This window comes from Carex rostrata, chromosome 12 (genome assembly GCF_964058835.1).
Source record: "Carex rostrata chromosome 12, lpCarRost1.2, whole genome shotgun sequence".
Taxonomy (NCBI): Eukaryota; Viridiplantae; Streptophyta; class Magnoliopsida; order Poales; family Cyperaceae; genus Carex; species Carex rostrata.
The window spans coordinates 9731321-9759081 of record NC_135929.1 but is presented as its reverse complement, the minus strand read 5'-3'; the positions used below and the strand labels follow the sequence as shown (position 1 = coordinate 9759081).

The 27761-nt window shown below is 32.4% G+C and overlaps 5 protein-coding genes across 8 annotated transcripts in view; 4 read left to right on the top strand and 1 right to left on the bottom strand.

Moving 5' to 3' along the window:
* The window catches only part of LOC144562628 (urease accessory protein G-like), a 90173-nt gene extending 79021 nt beyond the window's left edge, over positions 1-11152 (top strand). The window contains exon 8 of the mRNA XM_078311834.1: positions 11133-11152. The gene's annotated coding sequence lies outside the window, so the exon portion shown is untranslated. The remainder of the gene's footprint in view (positions 1-11132) is intronic.
* Positions 1336-3974, top strand: LOC144563275 (putative WRKY transcription factor 48). The gene is made up of 3 exons (XM_078312724.1): positions 1336-1973; positions 2677-2820; positions 3382-3974. Exons 1-3 carry the CDS (start codon positions 1471-1473, stop codon positions 3776-3778), a joined length of 1044 nt encoding a protein of 347 aa, XP_078168850.1. The 5' UTR covers positions 1336-1470; the 3' UTR covers positions 3779-3974.
* On the bottom strand, positions 10286-14106 carry LOC144562627 (pfkB-like carbohydrate kinase family protein). Of its 4 annotated transcripts, none has more exons than XM_078311829.1 (6): positions 13629-14106; positions 12966-13144; positions 12197-12382; positions 11198-11396; positions 10589-10694; positions 10286-10501 (listed from the first exon to the last, which is right to left on the bottom strand). In XM_078311829.1, the coding sequence occupies exons 1-5, from the start codon at positions 14053-14055 to the stop codon at positions 10603-10605; spliced, it is 1083 nt and encodes a 360-aa protein (XP_078167955.1). In that variant the 5' UTR covers positions 14056-14106; the 3' UTR covers positions 10286-10501; positions 10589-10602. The 4 variants fall into 4 exon arrangements, with proteins under 4 accessions (XP_078167955.1, XP_078167958.1, XP_078167954.1 ...); XM_078311832.1 differs by having other exon boundaries at positions 11198-11393; positions 13629-14104; XM_078311828.1 differs by having other exon boundaries at positions 10286-10694; positions 13629-14105.
* A 6959-nt stretch (positions 14107-21065) lies between these two features.
* On the top strand, positions 21066-21495 carry LOC144563139 (uncharacterized). The gene has a single exon (XM_078312544.1). The coding sequence runs from the start codon at positions 21152-21154 to the stop codon at positions 21377-21379; it is 228 nt and encodes a 75-aa protein (XP_078168670.1). The 5' UTR covers positions 21066-21151; the 3' UTR covers positions 21380-21495.
* A 2632-nt stretch (positions 21496-24127) lies between these two features.
* Positions 24128-27270, top strand: LOC144563332 (uncharacterized protein ycf23-like). The gene is made up of 9 exons (XM_078312800.1): positions 24128-24322; positions 24937-25002; positions 25316-25390; positions 25480-25542; positions 25639-25698; positions 25803-25892; positions 26309-26416; positions 26576-26698; positions 26845-27270. Exons 1-9 carry the CDS (start codon positions 24164-24166, stop codon positions 26971-26973), a joined length of 873 nt encoding a protein of 290 aa, XP_078168926.1. The 5' UTR covers positions 24128-24163; the 3' UTR covers positions 26974-27270.
* The last annotated feature ends 491 nt before the right edge of the window (positions 27271-27761 follow it).

Below are 27761 nucleotides of genomic sequence, written 5' to 3'. Positions count from 1 at the left end.
TGTCACCAAAAAAATGTGTAATTGGATCCCTTCTTTACTTGATAAGTTTAATGAGTTAAATAAATTATTTTTAATAAAATATGATATATATATATGCATAAATTTAATAAAAATATTAAATTGTCTACATAATTCCGATTAATTAGCCGTGTGCTGATTAATCGCTTAGCAGTACCTCGCTCGTCCGACGACCGCATACCGTTCGTTATCTACAACATTGCTTGAAATAATCAACTGAAACGTTCTTAAATTTTTAAGCCTCCACAAAACATGTTCATAAACACCTTTTTTTCAGAAACATGACCATGAGAACTAATATGAATAAACTCCACTAATAATTATTTTATTTATAATATGAATAAACGCCACTAATAATTATTTTATTTATAATATGAATGCAATTCTTAAAATATATTATTCTCATTTGATTAGCATCCATCGCCTAGTGACTTGCATACAGCTAATAAATATAAATTGACAACATCTCATCTAGTCTTGTTTAGTTTAAAAGAAAATGTACAAGTGGGATGTAATTAAATTTCTTTAGACCTTCCTTTTACTCAAAAAAAAAAAAAGAAATCTTCAATTAATTAATTTAATTTGGATACCATATTGGGTTCACCGTAGACCAGGATCAGCTGTATTGTAGCAGCTCGTTGAACTCGTGGTATTTGATTCACACGCAATACAGGGTTCAAACGCCGACACGAGCCGTGTCCACACTATATATTTTACTAGTACGGCTGTATCTCCACCGTCAGATTTAAATCAGACGGTGGATGATGGAGGAGGATATACATATATTCTAGAGCCTTATACGGTGACGTACTGAACCGCGTCACCGTAAAGTGGGACCCACCACAGCTGTCAACTCGGTCAAAGGGTTGCCAACGTGTCAGTTGTCTGTTCGACGGTGGAGTGAGAAAGTTTGACCGCAGCTCCCACGTGACCGGCTACTTCCGGTTTACTTTACCATCTATCGCTGACTGATGCTAGAAGACAAGTACTTCATATAGACATGTTCTTAATAAACCGAAGACAATATTACTATATTCAACTAATGTGGTTTACGTGAAACATGTCTAGGAAAATTTATTCTCAGCGCTGGCCCTGTGAGACTAGATGACTATTGCATTCTCTCTTGACTAATTAATCTAGATAATAGCTCTATTAAAATAATATGTGGTACTAAATTATAAATTAACAAATTATGTAGTTTTCAAAAGTACCCATTTTTGTTTATTAATATAATAATTAAAAGGCTGTTCCAAAAAGTCCTCATCCCCACCTATCTATACAAACCTCTCCATCAACAGAGATTGGCCAAGCTAAGCTAGCTATATGACCAGAACCTGATCTCTCTCTCTCTCTTTCTCTTTCTATACTTCTCTTGTATCTTTCCTCTTCACTTCAACTGCTTGATCAATCTGATCTCTTTCTTCCTCTCTCTATCACTTCCTCTCTCTAGACATGTCAGGGGAGAAAGGGGAGATCTACCAACATGACCACAGCCACCACTATCTCTTTCGAGATGTCGCCGAATTTTACGACCTCTCCTCACTCTTCTCCCAGAAACCGGGACCCGGAACCAACTCTCTGTTGCACGATCTACCTTCCATCGACGCATCCTTTCCGACCTTCGCCGACTATTTCAATAGTACAACAGAGCATGACACAGTCTATAGATCTGTCGACGCACCGTATTTATCAAATGTAAAGAAGGAAGCTGCCCTTCATAGCATGGATCATGTCACAGATGGTGTTACTTGTAATAATACCTCGAGTCTTTCTAGGGCTGACTGTGGAACCGGACCCGCCACGCCGAATTCATCCATGTCATCGTCTTCGAGTGAGGCGGTAGCTATGGACGATTGTAAGATTGATAGTATGGTACTGAAGCAAGAAGGAGATCATAAGGAAGTGAAAGGAGAAGAAACTACAAAGGTTGAAGAAGGTGATAAGGCAAAAAAAGTGTAAGTATATATTTTATAAATAATTTTACTAAAAGCAAAATCTTGTTTTTCTTAATTAATTTGTGCTATTAATTGTTAATTAGGGCTAGTGTTAGATCTGTTTAGATCTTTTGAGATTGTAAAGAGAAGAGGCTTTCTGATAGATAAATTTTTTTAGATTTCTCCTCCCTCCTATCTCTCTTCAAGTTTCGTTTAATAATTTATTTTGAAGCTAAGTGTGAACTTCTAGGGTTTCTCATGCTAGGGTTTACAAAGGCAACAGTATTTCCTTTAACTATCTAGCTAGATTCAGCCACCATGCATATTTCATTTGGGGAAGCTCCTCATAACTAAGTCTTGTGTGTATATTCCATTTTAGACCCAAGAAAATTCTTAACTAATTAGACCTTCATTTTTTTTTCTCTTTATTTGCCCCTGTGACAAGAACACATTTATGAAAATAATGTATACATGTAAGGACCAATCAAAATTAGTCTGAGTGTAGTAGTAGTGGTAGTATAGTATAGTATGGGTGTGAAACTCAATTTTATGTAGTAGTGGTGGTACATACATGAAAATAAGGGATTTATTTAACATTTCGTGTTGGTCGGAGCAACCGAGCGTGCCACCTTTCTATTGCCGTTGCTTCTACCATGGGTATATGTAGCATGTACAATTGAAGTACCTAGCTCATTCCATTTGCACAACTCATTGAATCAAACAGGAATAAGCCAAGAGCTAAAGGAGAGAAAAGGCAAAGGCAACCGAGGTTCGCATTCATGACTAAAAGCGACGTTGATCACTTAGAGGACGGCTATAGATGGCGCAAGTATGGACAGAAGGCTGTGAAAAATAGCCCTTATCCAAGGTTAGTACTTGTATTAATTTGCCATCAATATATTGATTTTTTCTAATTTTTTTCATATTTGTTTCTCAATTCAATATGGTTAAATTTAGTTCCTGTGGAGTCTGTACTGATCACAATTTAGGTTGCATTCACATGCATGTTTTTTTGTGCACATACATCTTATAAAAGATTTATGCTTTTGGCCATCTTAGCTTTTGTTATGCATCATGATTTATAGTTAGTCAATTTTATATCAATGAGATCAATTTTTAAGGCATGGCAATTTCACTTTTTCTTTAAGTTAAATCACCTGCTTCAAGATTTTGCACATTTATAGTATAAAGCTAGATAGGGATATATAATACTCTATTTAATGTAGATTCAAATTGTGTCGTTTTAGGATGAAGAAGAGATCAATTAAGACAACCTTCAGCTTTCTTTGACAAATTCAATAGTTATTTAAAAAGCTAGCACATTACATCTTAAATTGGTAGTTATGTGAATCTGAATATATATATATTAAACCATTGTTCTTCTTCATTATAGAATTTTTAGTTACATCTTGGATTTCTTAATTTGCAGGAGCTACTATAGATGCACAACACAAAAATGCCCGGTGAAGAAGAGAGTGGAGAGATCATACCAAGATCCAACGGTTGTTATCACGACTTATGAGGGGAAGCACACTCACCAAACACCGGCAACATTACGTGGTAGCACACACCTCTTGGCACCGCCACCACCACCTAATATGCCACTACACATGGGCTTCCATAGGGACCTTTTGATGTCGCATTTAGTCTCGTCTTCCATGATTACTGCACCAATGGACACAAATCCTAGCAATGGCATGACCATGCCAATGAACTTTCCGTTACAACCACCGGCACAATCAGCTACGGGGATTCGCTCTGAGAATCAACTCTCTGACTATGGTCTTTTGCAAGATATTGTTCCTGCTTTGATTAACCGACCATGAGGCCTAGTATTATGTATTTCTTTTATTAATTTCTTGCTATATATAGTTTCTTGTACATGTACTTAATCAGCTAGAGGGTAGTCTTATTCTAATTTTGCATGCACTTAATTAAATAGCAATATGTTGTAGTACAATGACAGATATTTATCTATATTAACTCATTTTGAGGGAGAATATTCTCCATGTTTTCTGGAAACACACAGTTTCAGTTTTTCTATTTTATTTTCTTTGTTGTTTCTTGCATGTATTATCATTTGATTTAATGCACTTCTCCTATTTTGTTATAAATGGAGATATCCCTTCTATTTTCTGTTAAGCAAGTCAGCTGTTAATTAACCCATGCATGAAGTTACATTAACAAAGTTAAGCTCATTTATTGACGTATAGAGATGAAATTAATAAGATTTTAGTAGAATAAAGATGAATAATTAAGCCTCTAATATGGACTGTAATTAAGTACTTAAGAGGTTGCTATATTTTTCATGCAAAATGGAGCTATGAGAATTATATATAATGCATGCTTATATGGAAAAAGATGGGTTATGAGAAGGGCATGGTGATGCACTGATGCTTTTAATTTAATTTATTGAATGTGCATGTGCATTAAATGTCTACCTGATTTGGTGGAACGGAATTCTAGGGTTGGACTTGGCTATATATGATAGTATGATTTGTTTGTTCTAGTTTGGTAGATCAGAGTATATATATATAGATTAGCAAATAGGAAACCACATACAAAAATTCTAATGTGCATGTTCATTTAGGTAAAGGAATGTGAAGCTAGCTAGGGTTTGCTGTTTTTGATCTGTATGTGTGTTGAGCATGTTTATTAAAAGTGCAACCATTAGTCATTGTTACATCACTCTCTCCTGTTTATCATTCTCTTTTTGTGTAGCAAAAAGTAAGAAAACAAAGCAAAGCAATATACTTTGAGCCTTCTTTTTGTTTTATTCCAAAGAAAAGAAAGAAAAAGAAGAAAAATGTATATAGTTTTGTTACCTTCAATATCTATCCAATAACTTTGTACATATTCAAACTGCAAAAAAAAAAAAAAAAAAAAAAAAACTTTGTACATATTCATTATTCTAAAAAAGAAACGTTAGAATCGTTATATATATATTTTTCAAATTAAAAGGTTTTTCAATGTTGTGACCATACCACGGAATATATATATATATATATATATATATAGAGAGAGAGAGAGAGTTGGGTTATGGTGAGTTGCAAAGTAAGAGTCTTGTTTTACTTCACGTCAATATTTTATATTTTTAAAAATTCAAGAGGTCGATCTGAACCACCCAACACGATTTACATATTGAAATGTGCTAGGAGACCAAATTTTACATTTTTTTTAAATTTATTACTATTTGTTTAGAATATTTTAAATCACTTTTTTTTATAGTCCATAATTCATCCAAAAATAATGATTTACTACCCATCTAAAACAATAGTAAAAAATCCCAAAAATGTAAAATTTGATCTCCAAACATATTTCAATATGGAGATCATGTTGAGCGGTTCAGATCAGCTGTTTAGACTTTAAAACAAAGATATAAGCATCAAGTAAAATAACAATCTGACATCGCATGACTCAACATAGCCCACCTCTCTCTATGTATATTATATTCTTGTTTTAATAATTATAATAGCTTGTCCTTACCCATATAAAAAAATTTGTACTGTCTAATTAACTACCTTATTATATTGCATGTTTTTATAAGGACATTCCTCTTAAAAAAAGTTAAATTCATTTTTTTTTTGAATTTGTTGAAGAATCAAAATAAAAAAATGTAACAAGATTTTGTAGCCTTGGTTAATTGACCTACATATTTCATAACTGTACTAAAAATGTTTTATTAAACACATGATTTTCGTAATTAGTTGCGGCAAAGACGGTTAATCAATTATTTTATATATCCAGTAGACAAGATGGTTTGGTGGCTTAAGTAACATCGATCACCTTCTCTCTATATGGATTTAATAATTTAATGTGTACCATATTCTAGTGATGTAATATGATTGATAGATAAGATGGAGCAATAATTTGTATGATTATAATATGAGGAGAGATTTACTTGCACATTTTTTATGACACCCGATTACACTTTATATTTTTAAAATTTTAAAATTTTAAACAGTCAATTCAAATCATTCAACATGATGGCTAGATATATTAAAATATACTTGCAGATCAAATTTTACATTTTTTTTGAATTTTTTACTATTTATTAAGTATTTTACATAATCGCTGTTTTAAGACTATTGAATTTTTGTATCCATCTTAATAAATAATAAAAAAATTCAAAAAAAAATATAAAATTTAATCTACAAATACATTTTTAATATATCAATTATGTTGAACCGTTAGAATCAACTATTTACGTAGAAACTATAAGTGCAATCCAGTGTCACAAAAAAAAAACAGTATAATTGGATTCCTCCTCATATAATATACAGTATCTGGCTACATGTATCTGACCAAACCTGTTGATTAATGAAATAAGAAAATTAAAAGACATACTGTGTGTGATAGTAGAAATATTTATCAAAGGTTGGGACCCACATTTACCTAATCCCTAAACTGCTGTGACCTTTGACTGTATGATGTGTGACTGGTATAAAAATATTCTTCTTATATTCTACAAATGCTGCTGTTGGGATCCCTTTCTCTCACCTCTTTTTTTATTAATGCCAACTTAATTCTGCGGTTACATTTAATTACATGGATTAATAGTTTAAGTAGGTTTAAGAAACACCTTTATATTTAATAGCTGACATAATGTCCTTCATGTATAAAATCACATATTTAAAATAGGAGGATCTAATTATATCATTTTATGGTGACATATCTTGACACCATATTTTTTTATAAGTCATTTTTGTGATTTAAAAATTCAAATAGTCGATCTGAACCATTCAACGTGATGTCCATATTAAATGTGCTTGGAGACCAAATTTTACATTTTTTTTGGAAATACTATACTATTTATTTAGAATTTTTGAAAATTGTTGTTTTTCAATGGTCCAGAATTGCCTGAAAATAACAATTTTGTGCACATCTTAATAAATATTAAAAAATTCAAAAAAAAATATAAAATTTGGTCCCCAAGCACATTTTAATATTGATATCATGTTGAACGATTCGGATCGACTATTTAGATTTTAAAATCGCAAAAATAAATCATAAAAATATGGTGTCAAGATGTGTCACCATAAAATGATGTAATTGGATCCCTCTTCTATTTAAAATTTGACATTTTTTTAATATAAAGTAAATTTTGAAATTTTGTTTTTAATCCAGTAAATAAGATCACGTCTTTCACATAAAAAATTACATATTTAAAATTCGACAACAAATATTTTATTTAAAGTGAATTTGAAAATTAGTTTTTAGTCTAGTATAACTAAGTAAGAATGTTTTCAGTAAATCATCTATTGAAAATTCGATAGGATATATATATTTTTTAAAAGATTTGAAGTTGAGAAGGACCCCATATTTATATAAAATAAATAATTGAAAGTGAGTTTGGTCATTTTGGAAGTTGTGTTTGGATGTTTAATTGGTACACATTTGGGCTTTATATCAAGAGCCATTTGCCAAGTAATTTTACCCTTTTGTCCTTATTTTGGTAAGAAAAAAACACAACAGTTGACCACAGTAAGCCATGACAACAACTACACTCCAGATGCAATGCTTTCAAAATTACATAAATTTATGTGGCGCTAATGATATCCTAGCTAGAAGGTGTATTTTTTTAAAAATATATTCTTGTCCATTCAAATGATGTGTTGATATATATAGATATTATTTTTAAACTAATAAGTACATAAATGCCTATCACCAAGTGGGCTCAAAATTTTATGATTCGGGTATAATTCGAAAATGATTCGGTACCACAAAGAAGCACAAAAAAAAAAACCCAAAAAACCCTAAAAAAAAAATCAAAATTTATTCGTGAATAATTCGTGATTCACGTTTTATATGTGTTTTTATAATAAACGACAGATACTACGCACTATAATATATAATAAGTTATCGGATGCTTATCCAGTAATAGTGCAATGAATTATATATATTTTAACTAATAGTTTGATTACGAATTCTTTTTGAGTGTCTACATGTGCATTGTTTGTTAAATAACAACTTGTGTCTTATCAATTGATGCACGCCATCCATGCGGATTGTGCATGAATATTTGTGAGGTGAATGTTAGGTCGTTGTCAACATTATTTATTCACAATAAAGCATTATTACTTGTGGATGCATCCTAGCCTTGTACTGCTCTTGTTATTAATATGTACAAGTTTTCTTTTATATAAATCCAAATTAGTTTGCATTTTAGGTGATGGAAAGGAGCACATCTAGACAGGATTAGATATTAAATGCACCATCTTAGATTTTAGGTGTTGATTGGTTTTAATTACAGAAATTGCTTTAGTATATAAAATAAGTATTATGAAAGTTTTTTTTTACCTTGATATTGGTTTCACTTTTAATAAATGAAAAACTATGTTTAAGCTCAACAAAAATAACAACAATTATGAATTACACAAAAGTATCTGATAAAGCACCAAAGTTCATTGAAGCTAAAGCAGACACATAGATACATATTGGATTGTGTTGGCTGTGAAAATTTTCTCCTTACCAGTTTAAACAAACAGTAGCTTCTAAAGTAATAAATGATATGATAACTAGCTCTTTGACTATACATTAGTACAGAAATCAAGTTTAGGCAAACCAACAATACAAGGTCTAATTTCCTTCAACAAATCATGTTTAGAAGAACCCAATTTATAGCACAACTACCAGAAAGTCAAGAGCAATAGAACAATAGAGCACTGCTAGAGTCCTAGATTCTTTACCATCAAAGATGTTTAGCAAAAAAAAAAAAAAAAAAAGAAAAAGAAAAAGAAATTGTTGAGCTTGTTGGGATGTAGCCAATTTTGCCTTGGATTTATAGCATTTAATGTAAGCCAAGAAGAAGAGAACTCACAAGAACCACAACAAACAAGACATTAATTAAGAAGATTAATTTATTATTTTCCAAAAATAATCAATTCTTTTAAATTACTCAATCGCATGAAAAGAGTACTTCCGTAGCTTGAATGTTTGACATATGATAGGAGTAAATGAGTCCTCTATTTGATTGGTATGAATTTAAATGATTTAATGGACATCACTAAACAACTTTTAAGAAACACTGCCCGAATTAGTCTCGAGTCAAATCCGAAATTGAGAGCTAATTATAATATTTAGTAAATGTTAAACCAGCAATTTCATCTACAATTTGACTACAAATACATCATACATCAAACATTAAAACGGCCAGCACCAGAGAAGGTCAGACCATATTACAACCAGATCCTTAGTTACGATTTTGACAGATATGCTTTTGACTCTTATTTTTTAAGTTTTTCAGTGAGAGAAACCTAACTAATTTGCTTTTACTGCAAAGGAGACGCGTCTTTAGAGTAACAATTACATAAATATTTGTTTTATCCACAGAATCTAAGAGCATATAGTGTGGATGGGTTTATGTGGAATTCTAGATGGTTTTCTTTGATTGCAAACTGATGTTTCAATAAATTAAAAATTGGGATACTAGATATATAATCATGGTACAGGTAGCGATTTTTTGCTTTTTCTGACATGAGTTTAAGCAAATCTATAGGAGGTATGTGCTTCTAAAACAATGATGCAAGTAGAAAACCCCCCAACTAACTCAATGAGCAACAAAAGTATTAGTGTTGATCCTACTGAAGTTCTAACCAACTGAGAAAAAGGCATCTTGGTGTCCCATTTCATATAAATATGTACCTTGGGCAGTAAGGTGATAAATGTAATTAAAAGAAAGGCTTCCTCCCTAATAAGAATTATCAAAATATAGATTTTGGGATAAACCATAGCAAAACCTTAAGTGCAACAAGATACATAACTCCTCCAGTTGCCAACCCAAATTACACAAGCCCCAACTAAAAGTAAGCTCTGTTTCACTCGCCAAAAAGGAGATGTCAACAATGTTAGTCATTTGTGGGTCCCACAGAGCACTCATAGAACATGGTGCTTCTGTAACAATCTTATGAATAAAAATGTCTCTGAAAACAATCTCACTCCCGAAGGGGCCAGCCCGAGATTCCAGTATACCTGGCAACAATGTCTGCCTCGTTGGCACAGCTGACCCCAAGTCACCCAAAATGGAAAATGAGCCAAAAGCTCACACTTAGACGGACCAAACTCCAAGACAGGAAGCTCTAACCCAAAGAATAATTGATCACAACTGAAATAACTTTGGCATGAAAATGATTCATAGGGTAAAAATTTTAGAGAGCTCAAATAACCTGAAGCAATGACCGGAGAATGTGATCCATGTGTGCAAGCCTCTTACCTTACATCTCTCAGAAGATGAATACTTGTGCATTTCAAACAAACAATTATAATCCAAAGGATTCCAATACAATAATTCATTTTTTTTTTTGGGGTCAAATGGACTAATTTTATGCACATTAAAGAGATGAAATTTGGTACATGCTTTTCAGTTTTCACAAAAAGGGGAAACTTTCATATACATTTCAAAAATCAGAAAAAGAAAAGTTTGAATGACCCCTCAGAGAAAGAGATACCATGGTAGTAGCCGGTAATTGTACAATGATCTCTACAAACTAACACTTTGATTTTATTCCAAGAAAACCCTTCTGTCTAGTCCTTTTTCAGTGCCACCATGACTAGAAACAGTTAAATAAAGCAGGGTAAACAATACAAAAAGTTCAACATATTTTATTTGGAAGAAATGAAGATAATAACCAGCTTACTGGAGTGCCTCTTCTCAGCTGGTTTGGAGGAGATTCATTACAGAATTTCTGCATGGCATGCTCGGCATTGCCCCTTTAACTTGTACACAGAGTGAAGCAGCAGCAGCTGAAATTTTAAACATGTCTAGTTTAGAACAACCATGGATGCCTACTTGCAAATTCAAAATAAAATATATTCCGAAAGGTTCTTCTCCCCTCCCAAATTTGCCCGTAGTTATCATTTTTTAAACACACTTGCCCCCTGGGACTAAAACACTATTTTTTATTTTTATTGTTTGAATGTAAGACCAATGCTTTCGCGTCAACTCAAACAAAAGATGAAAAACTACACTTGACCTCCATACATGTTCAGAAACAAATAACCTATCGATTGTCCAAGAAAAAAAAATAAACCTAGCAATGTTCAATTATGTTTGGTGTTAGTAGCCAATTGGTACAGTTTGGGTTATATATGCTAAAAACAAAGACAGAAAAAAAGAAATTGATTTATAATTTAGTCATTTTCAAATTACCCCTACAAGTAGGGGTCACCTGTAAATATAAGACAAATAAATTGTGTAATTTGCAAAACAAAAGACCATTTGAAAACTAAATTCCTATATACAGTACCAGCAAATCGCAAGCATTCCGATTTGGGCTTCCCCTCGACCAGTGCCACAGCAAAGGCTGCAGTGAAGGTGTCGCCGGCTCCAGTTGTATCGACAACCTTTGATGCAGGAATGACAGGTTGTCTTATTGTTTCCTCCCCTTCAATGAATAGAGCTGAACCTTGAGACCCAAGTTTTACCAGCACTTGCTTCACGCCCTGCTTTAATTCCACAAAAGAAGCATGCATTGTGATTAATTCATAATATACATGAATCAAAGAATTTTGAGGCAGTATATATAGATTAAGTATTGAGGTTAACAACACTACTAATGGCATGCATTCTTAATTGGTATCCCCACTCTATGACAGTGCTCAGAATTTATTTTTCTAATTGAATTGTCAATACTAAAATCAATTTCAGTTGCGTCAGAAGGAAAGCTTAAAAATTAACAAGGAAAAACAAAGATCTAGATGTATAAAGAATATATAAACCTGTGCAGAAATATTCAATAATTTACATCACCAGGTCCCAAATTATTGTCAATCAAATATCCTCGCCACCCCCATAAATAAGAACGACATGCATTGAGAAAAAAAATAAAACAGGATATCAAAGTATGTCGGGTTCTTCTAGGATGTATAGGGAAGAGAGACAGAGACAGAGATAGAGAAACTGCAATTTAAAAATAAATAAATAATTGAAAACAGAAAGTCTGATTGTAGCCCCTCAACTATTACGCTCGGTTCAATCAAAACCTTTGGACCTTGTTTGCAGAAGCCCCTGAAAAATTTCAAGTTTTAAACCCTTTCGGTACAAGTTCAGTTAATACTTTTGAGTACTTACTAAATTACAGAAGTATTTGGCTTTTGAAGTAATATGAGGTTATTTGAGCTATCAAGTGCAATAATTAAGGAGCCAAAATTTGACTTTCCTCTAGGAAAAATAACAACCAGCAACTGGGGTGCTCAAAATTTCAAATACTATTTCCAAAATAGAACAGATGTTAATTTAACAGTACCATTTCGTGACATCTCGTAGCAGCCTGGTTGATCTGTTCAAATGTGTCAGTTGGCATTCCGGTCAGACGAGCTAGCTCAGTTTCATTCGGGCTAAAAATGTCAATAAGACTAAAAAGTTCACTGGAAATAGGAGCATCCATCCCTCCTGCATCCATTATAACTGGTACACCTGCGGCTTTTGCAGCCTGAAGATACAGCAGTGAAACCAATTACTTGATATTAATAAAACAATATGACAACAGAAAAAGAATATGAAATCAGAAGGATAGAATGTAATATATGCTACGTGGTACCGCACCACCTCATGCCTATATGGATAACAGTACAATGTGATTGGAAATGTCCTAACGAAAGAGCACGTTCCTTTATCTTTTATGGTTTTGTTGGCTGAAATGTGCTTAAGGTTAAGCCTCAATTAAGCAAACATAAAACAGGCCACAAGAGAAGTTTAACAAAATATATTTCACTAATTTGTGGCATGGTAAGGATTTATATTGGAGGATACATACTAAATGCCACATATAAGGTCCTCGCTATTAATAATGCATTATTTGAGGTTCCTGTGGCTCTTTTTTAAAACAAGCACAGCTTACAAATCAGAACAGGCGCAAAACAAGCACAGTTTGTAATATTTCAATACTGAACCTGATCAGTACAGTCTTACAAATCAGATAATATCCCTTGGTTTGAACTACCAGCATTCTTTGTACTACTACAAATTTGAAAAAAAAAGTGGCATCCTTCTAAACAAGGAAATCCCAAATTCACCTGGGCAACTTGAAGATTGACCCAATCAGGAATCTCGCGTTGGAGCAAAAGCATTCCGGCCCCTCTCACCACCTCCAAATCTTCGACACTCAACTTCTCATCCCAGCCATTCATATTGGCACCTCCTACAATAATGATTGAATTCTGTCCATTTGGCTGCAACATCACAACTGCATGACCTGGATTATAGAAAGATCTGTTTTTACGAAGGAACTCAATATATTAATCCAAGGATTTAAAATCAATGAAATTGATGCAGATAACTGAGCCAAGCAACAATGCCAGTCCAGAAATTGATCTAAAAGTCAATACTCAAAAGATCAGGTGTGAGTAGATTAAAAATCAAAACCTATGTCAGCAACTTCACAAATATTCATATGTTATTTTCCTTATTCGCCGGGTTACAACCCGAGCACGGTTTCAATGTACCAGATACGAAAGAAAACAACAATGATTAAGATTAACTGTTAAATGTGACAATATAAACCCAAATTAAATACAATTAAAAACAAGAGCACATAATGCAATCCAGTCCAACAAGGCATTGTGCATTCCCAAATCGAGATTTCACCTTCATACAGCAGGTACCATCCCGGTACTAATCCCAACAATACCCTGTGCTAAATACCTACATAAATCTACTTCAATTAATGAGATCATCACCTGTAGGCACAGATTCAGCACGAGTTAACCGATCAAGGCGCACTGCACCGCCTTCACCCAAGGAGTCTTCCAACAGCCTCCCGTGAGCATCACAACCAACCCGACCAATAAAATAAGTGGCATCGTCGGAGCGGGACAAGCGGCCTGAGCAGAAGGCCTGGTTGGCGCCCTTACCGCCGGGAAGCGTGCGGCCTGAACAGGCGGAGATAGTCTCGCCTTCCAATGGCAGGCGGTCGATCTCGACGTAGATGTCGGCGTTGGCTGATCCGACGATGACGATCGGTTTTGGCGAGGAGGAAATGGAGACTGAGGTGGTGGCGGGGTTGATGGAGAAGGAGATGTGTGAAGGAATCCGGGTGTGGCGATTGGTGTGGCGGGTCGGGAAGGCAGTAGAAGGAAACCGGGGGTTCAGTATAGCTGCTTTCATTTTCTCCGATGCGGTGCGATATGGACAGAGTCACACTAGAAGGGAGAAACGAGGAAGATTGGATTGAAAGAAGGGGGTGTACGATGGGCATTGGACCAAAGTCGGTCCGATATCCATAGAAGCTGTCCGATTTACTTTAATATTCGTGCAATAAGTTTCAAGGTTCGTGTGGGTACAGTTTGCTCGAATCTTAATGAAAGTCGGACGGTTTCGACTGAACATTGGACCCTTTTTGGTCGATGCCAATCGGACGATGCGCGGTTCGTATTGGATTTGGGACTTGGCATTGACAGTTGAAAGTTGAAACTGGGAATAGAGTATTGCATACGTGTCGTCCATGTTCCAGAGTGTCCTAGAAACGTGTCGTTACGTGTCAGTACGACAAAAAGATAATACATGTCGTTTCGTATCGTATTTAACAGTATCGGAAATGAGCACGAGATACGGACACGGCTGGGACAGTGAATTAATGAATTAATAATGTTGTGGGTCCCAATGTCAGTGGCCCGTCGCATTGCAACAACTTAAAATTGATTAAAATATTGCAAACCGCCATATATCCTCGTTTTAATTAAAATTGATCAACGATTCAACGCGTTGCATGCACTCAAGATTTCTCTAAAATATCATATTTTTCATAACTTTTGGTGTGTAAAAGGAAAAAAGATATGCTGCCAAATAAAGTTGCACAACTTTTTTTTTTGTAAACATTATCTACAGTCTCATCATATACCCTTCAAAAACTTTTAAATTAAGTATTTTCTCTTCCAAAATTCATAATATCATATTTACTATTCTACATTGTAAAAACTCACAAATTACTTAATTTATTGCATATTCTATAAAAAGTCACTTTAAATTTATAAAGTCTCATTTTATATTTTTTTATTAAAATAAAAAAAATATGTAGCATGTGTAAAATTGCCAATATAATGTTATCAATATTAGAAGAAAAAACTTTATAATTTTAATTTTTTTTTAAAGAATATACATAAAAGTCCTTTTCTAAATTTAGTCATTCTTGTCAGTCACTAGGGTGTTCATTGGGTCCGGTTTAGTCGGTTTTGAACCAAACCGAATTAGTTTGCGGTTCGGTTTTTTTGGTCTAATGATTCGGTTCAGTTTACTTTTTAAAACCGAATTATTACTTTGGTTCGGTTCGGTTTAGAAATTTTCAAAACCGAAATAACCGAACTGACCGAACTTTTATATATTATGAATTTGGTCCAGACCGTCGGGTTTATTTCTTAATACCCAGTTTATTTCTTAATCAATTATTTTAAATACTTCAATTTATTTCTTAAGACCCAGTTTATTTCTTAATATACTTCGGTTTATTATAAATCAATTGCTTTAAATAAAAAATATATATATTTTGATTTAAACCAAACAAACCGAAATAAAACTTTAATTCGGTTCAGTTCAATTACAATACTAAATCGGTTCAATTCGGTTCTATTTTTAACCGAACCGAACCGATGAACACGACACCCATTATTGTAGGCTTGCTGTTGCCATATTGTGTCTTTGTAAATTGCAACTGCCAATAAGAATTGCTCATTCCTGAAAAAGAAAAAAAAAATGCCAATTGGAGGAAAAAGAGATGCCGACAGAAAAATTAGGCGGTTTTCTTTCTCAAAAGCAATGAAGCAAAATATAAAGGTGACAACTAGAACTGAAAAGATGGAATAATGTTGACACTTGTACTGCTGGAAAAGTTATATTCTCTGTGTAAAAAAGATTTATGATTTGATCATAATTCATTGCTTGGAAGTTGGAATCTCTGAGCTGGTGAGCAAATTGGAAAATGACATCCACAATTAGGGAATCATCTCTCAAATTAATTTTTTAAATGATGCTAAATTTAGCCAATTAATAAAAATTAAATGAGTTATAATTTTATAATAATTATACAAAAGAGACCCACAAAATAAAACATAAAACTTCATAATACTCTCTTTTTGTTCTAAAACTTCATAATTGCTCATGTGCATGAACTATTTATATGAATAATGTCAATTGCATAATTAGCTTATGGAAATGAGCTTATATAGTTTTTTTGTTAAAGTAAATGTTGCAGGTTAAGCTTCTCAATTATTCATTATTCACACAACATTTTTTCATCTGAATTTCGAACCTATAATCTTTCAGACGGAGAATATTGTCTTTGTTACTAGATCAAATACTGATTCAAATAAGTATATACCATCGAGCTCCGTGCTAAATCACCATTTAAAGTAAACTCAATTATTTAGATTTTTACACGTAATGAGTCCCTCTAGAAAAGAATTCGTATCACCCCAGGTACCTGAGGTGCAAGCTGAAAATCATGACCGTTCTTTTAGCATGATACAAATCTTAAAGTAGCCCCCTACAGTCACAGACTCACATCAGCTATCGAATTAAGTTTGATTTAAATAGAATTAATTTGGACCGTTCGTTCTTTTAAATTGCACCTCAGGTACCTGAGCGGATACGCACTCTCTAGAAAAGTCTAAAGAAAACTTGACTTAATACCATTGTCAATTTTGTTTCAATCCATGTTTGTTCGAGATAAGACGATATTAAATGTTCACGAGATTCATGTATTATTCTTATTTTGCAAAGTTTGGATAAGTGGCAAGTTAGGAGCCTCTTAATTTTTTTTATTTTTTATTCATTATTACTTAAAATAACGGACATGAAGTGGTGAAATTTAGTATTTAAAATTGGAGATACTAAATATGTAGTATTAATTTAAAGGAATTAAAAAATATTAATATTGTTAAAAACTATAAAATGTAAAATTTAGTGGACAAAATTGCAAACTTTCAACTTATAGGAGGATTTAGCCTCATTTCTCCCTCACTACCATCTAGGGCTGCAAACGAATTGAACCGAATCGAACTTAATCCAGTTTGAGTTCGAGTTCAAACAAATTTCGAACCGAACTAATTTGAACTTTAAGCAGGGTTTCTAACTGAAAAGAAGAGTTCGAGTTTGATTCGGTGCAATTTGAACCAGTTTCGAACTAAACTTGTTCGAAATTGAAGCAGTGTTTAGAATTAAAAAGCAGAGTTTCAAACTGAATTAGACTCAGTTCGAGTTCGATTCAAAACAATTTCGAACTTAACTGGATTTGATTTGTTTCAGAATCAAGCTAATTTGATTCGTTTTGAACCTATTTTTTTTTCTGAATTAAACTCAATAAAATTACAAGCTATGAGTTTTTTGTGCATCCCAGCGAATAAAAGCATGTTAATAAGACCGAGAAAGAAAGAAAGAAAAGATAACATGTTTTATTTTGTCCTTAAAAAACATATAAATGGATTTTTATAGCTTCTTTCAAAGGAAAATATAATTATCATATTTATCAAGATAAAATAAAAAATAATTTATCTAGTGCCAATTAAACTTACGAGTTGACTCTAACTCTACTTATTTTGCTTATATTTAAAATCGAGTCTAATCTGGGCTAATAAGAACTCAAAATAATTAGAACTTAAAATTAGTTTGAATTCTATAAGTGCTCAAATTATTAGTTTTTTTTTTATATATGTTGCCCAATATGTCTAATAATTAAAGTGCAAAATAAAGATTTTTTTTTTATAAACCATAATTAAAAAAAAAATTTATGAAACCAACACGATTACTTTATTTTTTACAAAAATCATAAGGACTGAAATGCCATTTTGGTCCTGAAATAACAATTCGGTCTCAGGTATTTTCACAATTTTTCAATGTATTTTTTTCTCGAAATTTGTGAAAACGGCTAGACCGAAATGACAATTCAGTCCCTCCCAAAAAAAGGGACTGAAATGGCATCTCAGTTTTTTATGATTTATGTAAAAAACAAAGCAATAAAGTTGGTTTGAAATTTTTTTATTTTTTTATTTATGGTTTCTAAAAAAAAATTCAAAATAAATACTGTTTATTTATTATTTGAGAAAATTTCCGCTATACCCATATAAACTTTTAAAATAGTCAATTTATCCATCAAAACAACATAATATCCAATATACCCATACAAACTTTATCTTATTCCTTCTATCCCTTTTTACCTATTAAACTTTTTATTTAATTATTTTAAATATTATTTGGACAAATATACAATTCCCTTTCCACTGTCTGTCTCCCGCCTCTCCTGCTCTCTCCTCTCGCTTCTCTCCCCTTCTCATTTCCAGCACCAGTTGCATGTCTCAGTTTATTCAAAATTTTAGCTGAATACGAAAATCCTTTTATCTTTTTATCTACTACCCAGAAAAATACACAAATTGAGAATGTGTATCTAAGTGTCCTTCATCTATAAAAAAAATTTGGCAAGTCCAAATTCACTCCCAGTAAGTACTCGCAAAAATCTAAGTGAAAATATAAATTAATGTTATTTATACTGGTACCAACAGAGTTCCTTTTTATTTTCCATTATTATTTTTTCTGGTACAGAGGTATTAGAAGGTGAAAAGATGCAACATAAAGTTAAATGCCATGTTTGGTTGTGGAGTAAGAGGTGGAGTAAACCTCTTACTCCACGCTTAAGGAGCCAAACGAGAGGTAACATAGGCAGTTTAAGATGGAGTAAGATTTGAGCTAAACCGGATTAAATTACACCACCTAGAGAGGTGGTTTAGCTTACTCCACCAAACATGATTAACTTACTCCGAATTAGCTTGAAGTAAGAAATTTAATCCGGTTTAACTTTACTCCACAACCAAACATGACCAAAGGGCGTAAGAAGGAGATGCTATGACAACTCTTTATGTGGAATACCCAGCCAAGGTACACCATGGTTTGACCAATTGACAGCATCATGCATGTCATCAGCTCTGTCAGCATGTCACATCTATTTCACTGGTAAGGTACGTAGCACCTTCAAGGTGTCGATCGTGATCCTCATCTAATCTTCAATTTGAAATCTCAGGGTATAGTTGTCACATCTATACCTAAGGGTATAGTTGTCAAAATAATATTTAAAATAATAAAATAAAAATGTTAAATAAATAAAAGGGGATAAAATAAATAATGTAAAGTTTTCATGGGGATATAGGATATTATGTTGTTTTGATGGGAAAATTGGCTATTTTAAAAGTTTACATGGGCACATGAAAAATTTTCCCTTATTATTTTTGACGAAAAACAATAATGAACGATATTAAGTTGAGCTAATATTAACATTGTAGATAAAAATTACGTAATATTAGAAGATGATCAGAAATCATAGAGATGATAATTTTGAGCAAACTCTCTTCACCAAACACAGAATAATTTAAATCGAGAAACCACACAAATAGGAGCAGATTCAGGATTTTCCTTAGGAGAGGGCAAAAACATATCGAATCGGGTTTAAATAACTTATCAGATTTAAACCCATTAACTAATTGGATACTCAATAAAAAAATAATACTTTAACTTATAATTTTAATTACCAATTATAATTTCAAAATTTTTTTTTTAATTTTAACACTAAATTTAATCCGAATTACAAATCAAACATTCAGAAGGAAACAATTTTTTTTTCAAAAAAGACAAAATCGACTGATACCAATAAATTATCACTAAAACTCGAAATTCAGAAGTGCGGTTACCCCTTGTTCTACTCTGGAACTCAAATCGTTTGCCTCCCGGGGTGCAGGAAAATCCTGCCCCTTCTATCCTTGCAACTGGGACGGGTCACTGTTAAAGACAGCCTGTCACTGTTCATTTTTGAGTTGGAGGCCTACTAACAGTGACTTTGAAGTCAGAAATTTCTTGTCCCCAGAGGCAGACGATTCGGTCTCTCTACTTTGAATCCGCCCCAGCACACAAACCCTTTTCTTTTGTCAAATATTCTTTCTATATTGCTTCTCAGTTCTGGCAATATTCAGTCAAAACCTTTGTCAAATAATTCTGGTGAGATAATATTTTAATTTAATATATTCATTAGCAGACAAGGAACAAACAGCAGATGTTTTCGTTTTGATTTTAAGGCTTTCTTGCTGAGCTCATCGTTTTTGTTTCGTAGACTTGGTTTTCCTACACCTGGTCTAACGGCCACCACAAGGAGCGACCCGAGCAGCGCTGTGAAATGTGGCGGTTCACATACACCATGTCTAGGTTATATCATTTGCCAATCACGATCCGCGTAACCGCGTAATTTGAAAGCTTGTCTTATTTTTTCTTTTGATGAAAGCATTTAAAAGCTTCACCACCTCGCCTTTAAATATTCTTCTAGTCTCTAGAACGTTGCATTCCCTATCGGTTCATCATTTAATGTGTGCACCCCCATTAATTCACTAAGAGCATGTTCAGTTGCCAGCGGGAACGGGAATGAGCTTGGGTTCGGGTCCAATTTAAATGACCAAAACACTGTTTTTGTGGAAAAAAAAATTCACTATAATTAATTTTTTTTTTCCACGGACACAGTGGTAGCTGAACAGGGCCTAATTGAGAAGGGCTAATTCGTTTGACAATAATATACGGATTATAATAAAATTGACAATTTAATAAGAACTTTTTCAATTTTGTGACGAAGCATGCTCAATAAGAATTTTTTTTTTTTTTACGAATATCAGACTTCAAAACCTTTAAGTTTTTTAATATTTGAAATACTTTTTTATTATTTTTCCTAACATTATTCAAACTCTTCAAGCAACTTCATGAATTCTCATTGCTAAATCTAACTCACATAGAAATAACCTAAAAGTAAATAAATTAGATAATTATGAAAATATTATACAATTAATAAAAGTTCTACAAATAAAATAAATCAGAATTACTCAAAGCAATATTTTGTTTTGAGAAAAAATCAATTGTATCAATCTCCATATCTAATAAATCATGTTTAAACTACCGTAATTTAATCATAATTAATAATTTATGTGTAAATCATGTTTTAGAAAAAATAATTACTTCATCAAAATCGTTGTAGACATTTGTATAACGGTCTAGGAATTTAATGATGCACCAAATCTACCCAAAAATTAAAACCCCTATCTCTCTCTCCCTAAACCACCGCTATGTCTATTTCTTTCTCTCCTATTTCTTCTCATTTTTTCTTTCTCTTTCTTATCTCAATTCTCACCTTTCCTCTCTTACCAAACCAAACTCCTTCCAACCCCCTTCATATTTATCAAATTACACAATGCCTTCTTTCTGGTTCAAAAAGCTCAACTCAAAGAAAGAAGAAGAAAACCATGAACAAAAACCGAGATTGCGATCGTCATGGCGGTTGCGGCGAATGAGTCTCAATTTCAATTTCAAATTTTCAATATTAGAGAATCTCTCGTATCATCTGTTGTCGGCCGTCGAAGCCGTGGTGCTCGTGCTTACGCTCTCTTGCTTCTTCCTCTGTTGTGGCTGCCATTTCTGATTCATGCTAACAGAAAAATATTGTAATTTTACATTTATGAACCTTTTTTTTTTTTCCAGCTTTTGCTCTTGTAATTTTTTTATTGTTAAGTAAAGAGAAAAAAATTGTTCCTCAAATTCTCTCTCTCTCTCTCTCTCTTTTTTTTAAAAAAAAAAAATTGTGTTACCGTTATTATTTTCTTGTTCAAATGCTAATTAATTGTATTCATTAAATGTGTTACCGTTATTATTTTCAGTTATAGATTTCATCTCTATAGATTTTGAATTGTCAAAATAAAAGAATTGCATTGGCAAAAAAAAAAAAAAAAAAAAAATCCAAGTCGCCCAAGTCAAAGAGACCTATATTTACTTTTCTACCTTTTTATTTTATTAAAATCCAAATATGTCATCTTCGGATCTTCCCCAAATAAAGACTAAAGACTACAATTTTTTTTGTTTTGTTTTGTTTTAAAATGTAAAGTATGAATTATGATGTGACACAATTAGAGGTGCATATAATCATATGATTATGAACTTATTCAAACTTCACCTACAAAATGGTCTTATGAATAGTTGACTTGAATCAATGCAATCTATCATGGAAATTTTAAAAAAGAATTGAATGAGTAAAGATATTGGCAACACTTATATGAGTCAATAGTTTTTTTTTTTTTTTAATTGTATTATTTGTGCATTGTTGTATGAAATTAAAATAGTGTTGTTAATATATATATTTTAATTGAATTAATTGACACATTTTTTTTTTTTTTTTTGTGAATTGGCATTGGGTTTTCATGAGTCATGACCTACTACCGAAGTTAATTACTTTGAAAGACAATGGTTAAATTAATTAAGTGCTTGAAAATCAGAGATATTATAGTTCTTTTTGCTTGGAACAAGATGAAAATAATGCACTAAGTTATTCTTAGCTGAAAATAACCGAAATTTTTATTAATATCTAAAATAAAATTAAATTTTATAATCTACACTACATGCTGAGAAATTCGAAATCTGCTCAAACCGCAATTTTTTTTTTTTTTTTGCAGAAATTCAGTCTCTAACCGCAAAAAAATTGTGGTTTTTAACTTGAAATTCCAAAGCCGCAAGGTTTTTTGCGGTTTTAAGTTTTTCTTATTATTTTGTTAATTAAACAGAAATGTTTATAATTTATTTATTTTCAAATTATATAGTATTCTATCTATTTTCAAATAAATATATAAAATATTTCTTATATTTCAATACAAAAATAAATAAATGATAAACATTTATGTTTAATTAATAAAATAATAAGAAAAACTTAAAAACACAATTTTTTTTTTTTTTTTTTGCGAATTTGGAATTCCAAAACCGTAAAAAAATTTGCAGTTTTAGACTGCAAAAGAAAATATGCGATTTTAGCAGATTTCAAAATTTTTCAGCTTGGGGTGTAGATTTTGAAATTTAATATTTTTTTAGGATATTAATAAAATTTCGGTGAAAATAATGTACATGGTAGACATGCATACTCAGTATAAAACTTTCTGGTTCCTTGAAATGGAATAGTCATGCATTTGACATTTTTCAAAGATCTGTCACAGTTTTGTGTGAATGGTGGGGTTACCTGAGGAACAGAACTATTTATTTATCTATTCCAATTTTTTTTAAAAAATAATACCAATAAATTGTTATTTAAAATTTTAACAATACTAAATCTGGTTTTCGAACAAAGTGGTTGAACTTTGAAGTATCGGAGGAACAAAAATAATCAAAATATTATATTTGTGTTGAACACAAGTTTTTAATTTTATACATAAAATAAAATGAGTGAGTCTATGGTACTATGCATATCACAGGTTGTTACCGTGCTACGGCTCTATATTCGAGTTTTCAAATCCTAACGGTCGATCCGAACCGTTCATCTTGTTCTCCATATTAATATGTGTTTGGAGACCAAATTTTACATTTTTTGAAAAATTTTTACTATTTTTTTAGATATTTAGAAAATCACTTGATCTGAAAATTCTGGACCATCCAAAAACAGTGATTTTCAATAAATCTAAAAAAATAGTAAAATTTTTTCAAAAAATGTAAAATTTGGTCTCCAAACACATATTAATATGGAGAACAAGATGAACAGTTCGGATCGACCGTTAGGATTTGAAAACTCGAATATAGAACCGTAGCACGGTAACAAATCGTAATATGCATAGTACCATAGACTCACTCAAATAAAATTATCAGAATATTATAATTATTTAAAAAAATGCTGAATTAATAAAGAAATAATTCAAACAAAATTGGACATCGGATTCATCACTTTATTAATTATGCGTTCACGTAATTAATTAGAAGTCTCTTTTCGCAAATATATAGCATTTATTTATTATTAATAGTGTAATTTTCTTAAAAACTAAATAAGATAATACATGAAAAAATGGGACAAATCTAGACGGCAATTTATGCCGATTTTTTATCTGTAGCTTTAGAAAAAAAAATTAAAATTGTGATAACAAATCAGAATATTTTAATTTATGATACAAATACTAACATTGCTAGCTTTTTCACAACAAGGCGAAATGTTAACAATACTAACATTTCGTTTTGGACCTAGCAAAACATTAAAAATAACAACATTATCTTATATTAAATTTTTTAAAATAGAATTAAATTAATTACTGTCAACTCTAAAAAGAACAAAAGTTATTTTCCTTATTTTCCTTATTATTTAATTTCGCTCTCCTTGTGATATATTACATGTATACATACATCCACAAAAAAATATCTTATCTCCTTAGCAATTTGTATCACTCCCCTGAAGCACTAGAAGATGGCAACAATGGTGGGACTGCTTCCAGTGCCATCCATCTCTCCATTTGCATCTATTCCTAGAAGAAGAGCAAGGTCTTTCTTCTCCATTAGAGCCACCTCTGCCTTCACTTCAAAGGAACTGGTGCTCCAGGATTTCACTCATAAACGAGCTCTAAAGGTCTCTTTTACCTTTTTACTGAAACCCTTTTCTCTTTCTGATATTCATTTTTCATAATTTATGTTCCCTGAAGACTTTATAAATGAGATATCTGTAAAAACCCGTGTTATAATTTCTTCACAATATCAAACTACCCATAATTGCTGGCTAGTTTATTTAGAAGTAACAAAAATTAAAACAGCTGGTACTGGTACACTTTGTATTACCTTTGGGCATGATATGGCATAGAGGATATATTCGGTGCCTGTAAAATTTTCAGTTGATATGCGGAGAATTCAAACCGATCAGATTTCTAAATCACGAATCTTAAAGCAACCAATTTCTCTAGGATACTGTATTCACTCTACAAAATTACTGCCGAGCAACTTTTTTTTGGGCTAGCTTTAGATGCACAGGTCTTTAAGATTCGTGTCAAGTAAACAAAACTGAAACAGCTGGTACTGGTACAGGTACACTTTGTAATACCTTTGGCATTTTATGGCACAGAGGATATATTCAGTGCCTAATTGTATGGTTGGTTATAAATGAAAATTATGATATTTCCTGTAATTCTGGCATTTTAATTCCCATTTGCTATTTTGGTTGGAATTTGACAGTTCATTTTTGAAATGCAGATTATCTCAGGTTTAACAAACTTTGACAGAGACAAAGTTTCTTCTGTTGTTATTGCAGCTGATAAGGTACAACTATTTTATTTGCCCATAATTATTGCCATTACCCTGAAATGTTATCTACTTTATTTATGTAATTTTTGGGGTTATTATGTCATTTTGTAAATAGCTAAAAATTTAAGGACTTCATTGGTTTATATGATTGTGACAACAATCAATCAATAGCATTTTGAAACCTATAAAATTCCTAAAATAATGTAGTTAGAAATCAGATCTATCCTGTATGTATCCATGAAATATATTTTGTACACAATTTGGTTGTTTGTTACTCAAAATTTGAAATTGACATTTTAATTCTATTTTTACTGTCAACTTCTTATAGGGTGGAGCAACCCATGTTGATATAGCATGTGACAAAGATTTAGTAAAGCTTGCTCTCAGCCTAACTTCTCTTCCAGTAAATTCTTTTTCTTGTAATTTTTATGATGTATTACTGGTAATTCCAGATTTATACAGTATAATTACAATTTTTGCAAATTTTTACAGATATGTGTCTCATCCGTGGATCCTTCCACATTCCTTCCTGCAGTTGAAGCTGGTGCTCAAATGGTCACCTCTCTCTCTCTTTCTGTCACCCCGGCCCCACACCTCCACTCAAAATATATTTTTATGTTAACTCATGTGTAATTTATTATGAAATCACAGATTGAGATTGGAAACTATGACTCATTTTATGAATTGGGTGTTCAGTTCTCCTCTGAGCAGGTAGGGAACAACATTATAGAATTTTACGGCATCCTATCCTGTTGGTGTATGTAATATCGCTTTCGTTACTCTTGATTTTAATCTGGTAAAATTGCTACTTTCAGATACTGAAGTTGACCAGAGAGACAAGAGATATTCTTCCTTACATTACGCTTTCTGTCACGGTGCCTCATACGCTCAGTCTCCCTGATCAGGTTCATATAACTTTTTATCACATAAAGTGAGCACTTCAAAGTTCAATTCACATTGTTACAATTCCTTGCTTTACAGTTGATACAATATCTAAAAACGATCAAATTCGTTGTTTTAATCACGGGCCCGCAGTTTCATATCATATGATATTCTGCTACCTGAGAAGTCTTTTGTGCTATTAAGGCAAAAGAGTTTGGTTCCACAAAAGTGACAAGTGGGTAAAAATATAATAAAGGTTTTTTCAAACTGAAATTTGGTACCAAATTTAGAGGGTTATCAGCTCGCCATCCAATTATATAAAATCCTATGCTAAGATCTTTGATATAGTTTATCATACATATTTTCCCCAATTAAAAGAAGTGATATTCTAAATACCAATATTATTCTTTAAAGAAATATTTTATCGGTTTCCCACTAGGTAAGATTAGCTGAGCAGCTTGAACAGGAAGGTGTTGACATAATACAAACCGAAGGGGGGAAATGCTCCAATCCCACAAAACCCGGCGTTCTTGGGCTAATTGAGAAGGTAGGAATTACACTCATAATTTACTTTTATAATTTTGAAATCCCCCCAAAAAAATTGTATCCATTAACTATTTGTTTCTTCCTCAATTTCATATAATGACAATTTGACGGGTTTATATGTAACTTTGTATTTCTTTCAATGAAATTGATTGGGTTATAGGCCTCACCAACACTAGCAGCGGCGTACTCAATTTCCCGAGCAGTTAAAATACCAGTGATGTGTGCATCAGGGCTGAGCTCTGTCACTGCACCTTTGGCCATCACAGCTGGAGCATCTGGTGTGGTATGTGCTCTTTCTCTTTTTTCCCCTTTTTTTATAAATTATTATATTTTCAACTCTCAACTTAAATTATTTTACTGAAGAAAAACCCAACATTCTACCATTTCTCTGATATTAACTGAACAATTGTACATTTTTTTCTAATGAAGGGTATCGGGTCAGCAGTAAATAAGTTGAACGATGTGGTGGCGATGATTGCTGAGGTGAAGAGCATATCAGAGGCATTGGGGATTCCAACTAGACATTCATCTCAAGTCAAAAGAACTGTGCACAATTAATTGATTAATTGTGTACTCTTCTCAGTTTTGGTACCAGTATAAAACCCACAAATGAACTTTTAACCCTGTATGATTTTATTTTGTCAGAAGACAGTGCAGGGGTATATTTGGTATGCTGTGGGTACATGGAGCACAAATTTTTAGTATAGGATGTTTCAATTTATGTCAGATGCTCCATTATATATGAAAATAAGTGGCATTTGAATGTACCAGAAATTGGGTAAATTCATGTGTGTGGAATTATCTCTCCAATGTATTGTAGAAAATATGTTATCCAATATATTATCTCATTTCAATACCAACTCTGAAGAACTAAAAGTTTTTATAAATCAATCCGATATAATGTTGACAAAAATTTGCTTCACATTTGGCGTGTTCAAATTTCACGTTGAATATTTGTGGGTTCGAAATCTGAATGAAATTCCTTGTTGATATTAAATAGTTGGGTATGCTTAACCTCCAATCTTTATTAAAAAAAAAAGGGGTTCATGAAATACTTACATTTGACAATTTAGTTCTAAATGTGCTTAGAATTGAATTTGGAATGAAAAGAAAGTTTCTCTAGATGCATAAATCAAACTTGAGTGATCATACTGGGGTCTATAAAGAAAAAAGGGAAAATGAGATTATTTACTAGAAGAAAAATTTATAAATAAACAATGCCAATTGGGATACAAACCAGCAGCCAGCAGGGGCTAGCTTTTATATGTTTCAATACTGGAAAATTTGTTGTCAAACCGGTGCAATAAAAGTATCAAAACCAAATTTCAAACAATTATTTTAGTGTT